Raw genomic sequence first — 4,942 nt, 5'->3', positions numbered from 1 at the left:
GACCAATTGTTGGTTGAGATGTTGCAAAGTAATCTACAGATAGTTCTGCTTTTTCTGTCATCTGTAAGTAGCTACAAAACTAATGTTAGAAAAAACTCATTCTTAACTGTTTATCAGTATTTGCTTTTCATGTTTCCCCTATGCTCTTGTAGTCTGTGGATTTCACCACAACCAGGAAAGCTTTCTAGATGGGGATGAGGCAATTTATACAGAATAAATGTTGGAATGCTCATGAATTCTCGTGATATTCCTCACACTTTTCTGATCTGATGCACAACCTTTTTTTAGATGCTACTACCACTAACAAATAGACTGTACAGGTTAACAGGCTGCTGTTGTGTCTGCTCTCAGGAGTTTAACGTTACTAATAAATTTCTACTAATAGTAGCTAGCTCCCCAGTGGCTCAGCGGCATGTCTGCGGACTTACAACGCTAGAATCCGGGTTTCGATACTCGTGGTGGGCAGAGCACAGATAGCCCATTGTGTAGCTTTGTGCTTAACTATCAACAAACAAACAAGTAGTAGCTAATAACAAGAGGAATAAGTGGCTGCTCAGTTCTAAATTAAAAGCTTCGTATTTAGTCTATTAAATGCAGTAATAATGTTAAATAATTCTACAAAACTTTCAAGTCTGAAAAATGTTATTATTCTACGAATTTGTCGCTAGAATTGTTAGATCATAAATGCGTTTTCTGATTGTTTTGTTTCTCTCTTATAAAAGATAACGCTGATATAAATTTTCAGGCAGTAAACTTTAGAATTATATTAGATACAATTACATGTAACTTACTTTTTATCACAAATTGTTGACTTCTTAGATGTTATTTTACCGATAATTGTAATATAATGTTAAAATAATTAGATATAATTATTAAGTTACAACAGTGTACGAAAGTACATTTTGAAAAAGTGTTTTCAACATTATATTTTGATGATGAACAAGTTGTGTTATTGAGATATAATTGAAATACGTGCAACAACTGCAGTTTTTAAATGTTTTCTACGTGAATATCGTTTTTTTTTTATAGTTAGCTAAGCTATAACTAAAAGTGTACTGTGTTATACTGTATCTATGACAAATATCTTTATGATGAAGCAAAGAAAAGTGAGCATTGGAGAGTATTTTGGCAATTCAAGGTGTCTTTACAGTTCATTGTGTTGTACTGGTTATAGTTAGGTGAAGTTCATTTTGCATATTTACCACTCAGAAGTTGTAATTAAGTCCTTACAATATTTTACTTGGAAATTCAAAACCCTTGACTCTCAAGAGTAAAACAGCTTGTACAGTTACGCTCACATACACGGAAATTTTAAACGAGAAAAATATCTTAACACCTTGAAGAAGTTTCTGTATATATATTCAACCATTTGTACAAATGGAAGATGAATTCCAATTCATCCAACATTCGCCATCAACAAGAACAAGAGCAAAGTACAAGACGGCTGGTATCTCAATGTGATGAAAAAGGTGGATATCTGGTAAAGATGAGTTTTCCTGATACGGCTGAAAACTTAGAGGAATAAGTAGAGTAAGAATTATTTTCGTTCAGTAAACTGATCAGCAGGCCTTGCACAGTGACGGCTTAACGAAAGAGGTACAGCCAGTGATTAAGTAGCACCGTTTCTGCAAGGATTTATATGCACGATACTATCACTTATTTTTATTTCAAGCTTTTGTGAGGTACTTTATTTAATTACTTATTATTATCATTATTGTTCCGTCATGTTAAGTATTTGTTAGTCGAAACTCCTATTGTCCACACTTTCTATCACGCTATGTCATCTTCGTCATCGGTATCTTTAATAATTCCAACTCTTCGGCCACAGTTTCGCACCTTGTGAATGACTTCTTCTTGCATCAAGTTGAAGCACATGGCGATCAGCGCCATACCAATCAGCAGGTAAAGTGAGCAGATGACCAACTTCTCTTGAGAACCCCTATCACTGACCACTGAATCGCCAGGCACCAGGTCACCAAAGCCGATGGTGCTGAGGGTAACAAAACAGAAGTAGGAACCGTCTAAGAAATCCCATCCCTCCCACAGTGAAAATATAACCGCCCCTCCAGAGATATAACTCACCATAATCACTAAACAAAGCGTAATTGGTACAGACACTCGAGGTTTCTGATAATCCAGGTCTTCAGGAAGCTCGTTAGGGATTGCTTCAATTCTAACTTCATCTTCAGGATTTACATGAACCTTATCCTGGACACCGGGGTCTAAAGCATTTTGCCTGGTAGGGGAATTGTGCGCCACAACGTGTTGAACTCGATAGTTTTCGTTATTTCTTCCTCTCTTGTAATGATCACTGGGCTTACAGGTGCACATCCGCCCATAGACGTACCTGAAAGACTTGGCGAGAATGTCTCCTATATTGGTCAGATAAAGCAACATCAACGGAATGCCCACAATGGCGTATACTATGGTTACCAGTTTTCCCCAGTTAGTTCTTGGTGCTATATTCCCATAACCTGTGGGGAAGAAAAGAGTCCTTCAATTACTTGTTCAATACGCACTTCTAGCATAAACAGATTTTATTCGATACCGCATTTCTATCATTGCAAACAGTTTAAAAACAGAGCACAATACTATAACTTCAAAACTACGTCTGAAAAGTTCAGACTAAGCACAGTTTACAAGAAAGCAACGAATTCTTATATCTTTTCTCAGTGCATTTTAAAGAAGTTATCCTCAACATGGACCTAGGTGAAATTTTATGTTTTCTGTTATTTTTATAATTCTGCATAATATTTGCATACTTACCTAATAGCGAATAGAATGGTAAGAAAAAAAGCAGGGTAAAAAAACTGATATATATATAATTTTTTTTCTATAACTTTCCCAGTGTAGATAAATTTGGTCTATATCAACTGAGCAGAAATATGTACCTTTTATCTGGAAATACAAACACTGCAGAACTACAGTAAATAATTTACCAGCGTTTAACATTTGTATAGATGTAATAAATTTTACAAAACTTGTTTGAGTCATCAATCCAGGCAAAATTACAAAATGAAACAGTAAGTGCTCAAATGTTTAGATAATAAATATCAGACAAATGTTTAAGTCGGTATCATTTTAAAGACATGGGAATTTCAGTTGTTAAACTAATAAAACACCCGTAAAGTCAACAACCTTTAAAGGAATAAAAAAGTAACCACATAGCAAATCTGAGGAAGAAAGTACTTAGGCTGTTAGTTTCTACATTATAGGGGAAAGTTTGGTAAGACGGCCCCCTGCGGTGAAACGTCTCCCTTATATTTTATCAGTTATGACGTGTTTCCATCTAGAGTGAATTATATGTAACTATTGTTGACGTGACCCTGGACTAACACAAATGTAAATCATAAAAGCACGACATAATTTTTTAACATCTTTGATCTAAGATAAGTACGTTACATTTTTATATAACCTGCGATTACTTTATGATGAGTGGCTTAGAGTAAGACGTTCTCCCTCACACGTTCATTTCGCTTTTTCATAACATTCATCTTACCCACGTTCTCTTACTTGTGCTTTTATCACGAAACTTTCAATTACAAAGTTAGTCCTGAAGCAATTAGTGGTATTGCGCCCTTTAAGATTTGTCAGAAAATGAATATTTCGTTCATTACTTGGATTCGCAACAATAACAGCTATCTCATTATACCCACTCTTAATTTTCTTTTATATGTCTGATAATGAAATGTTAACCGTCATATTCTAATCTTTTTATTACTCCAACACGTACTAGTTTTGTTTTTTGCTAATGCAACCTATTTCAAGTCTTATTGATATATTTGCAGTACTCTATGTCTCCCCGTAGATCAGCGGTAAGTTTACAGCGCTACAATCGGGGGTTCGATTCCTTGTAGTGAACACAGAAATAGCCCAATGTGGCTTTGCTCTAAAGCATACAAACAAGCAGTGTTGTTCTGATCGAGACTTTGCGAGAAGCTTTATTTCACACCTACATACCATGTTATCATACTCAAACTTTGCGAGAAGCTTTATTTCACACCTACATACCATGTTATCATACTCAACTTTGCGAGAAGCTTTATTTCATACCTACACACCATATTATCATACTCAACTTTGCGAGAAGCTTTATTTCACACCTACATACCATGTTATCATATTCAACTTTGAGAGAAGCTTCACACCTACACACCATATTATCATACTCAACTTTGCGAGAAGCTTTATTTCATACCTACACACCATATTATCATATTCAACTTTGAGAGAAGCTTCACACCTACACACCATATTATCATACTCAACTTTGCGAGAAGCTTTATTTCACACCTACACACCATATTATCATACTCAACTTTGCGAGAAGCTTTATTTCATACCTACACACCATATTATCATACTCAACTTTGAGAGAAGCTTCCACCTACACACCATGGTATGAAATAAAGCTTCTCGCAAAGTTGAGTATGATAATATGGTGTGTAGGTATGAAATAAAGCTTCTCGCAAAGTTGAGTATGATAATTACACACCATATTATCATACTCAACTTTTCACTTTATTTCATACCTACACACCATATTATCATACTCAACTTTTCACTTTATTTTACACCTACACACCATATTATCATACTCAACTTTGCGAGAAGCTTTATTTCACACCTACACACCATATTATTATACTCAACTTTGCGAGAAGCTTTATTTCACACCTACACACCATATTATCATACTCAATGTTTCGGCTTTCTCATTTCAATCGTTATTTCGAAAATGCTTCTAGTGACTCAGCAATGAGTCTGAAAGATTATAACGCTAAAATCTAAGTTTCGATTCCTACAGTAACACAGTTCATATAGCCGATTATGCAGTGTTCTACTGAAAAATAACAAGCACTCTAGAGTTTCTCGTATTTATTGTACATTTCATAAAGATGTTATGCTTTAAACGTATGATTACAAAACACCGTATTTTTCA

The 4,942-nt window shown here is 35.0% G+C and overlaps 1 protein-coding gene across 1 annotated transcript in view; it reads right to left on the bottom strand.

Annotated features, from left to right (window-relative positions):
* Positions 1-1,230: 1,230 nt before the first annotated feature.
* Positions 1,231-4,942, bottom strand: part of LOC106460916 (TWiK family of potassium channels protein 7-like) — a 109,029-nt gene continuing 105,317 nt past the window's right edge. The window contains exon 2 of the mRNA XM_013920674.2: positions 1,231-2,474. Coding sequence (XP_013776128.1) covers positions 1,771-2,474 — 704 coding nt within the window. The 3' untranslated portion in view covers positions 1,231-1,770. The remainder of the gene's footprint in view (positions 2,475-4,942) is intronic.

Source organism: Limulus polyphemus, unplaced genomic scaffold, assembly GCF_000517525.1.
Source record: "Limulus polyphemus unplaced genomic scaffold, Limulus_polyphemus-2.1.2 Scaffold862, whole genome shotgun sequence".
NCBI lineage: Eukaryota > Metazoa > Arthropoda > Merostomata > Xiphosura > Limulidae > Limulus > Limulus polyphemus.
The sequence above is the reverse complement of the archived record's forward strand: the minus strand, read 5'-3'. Positions and strand labels throughout refer to the sequence as shown.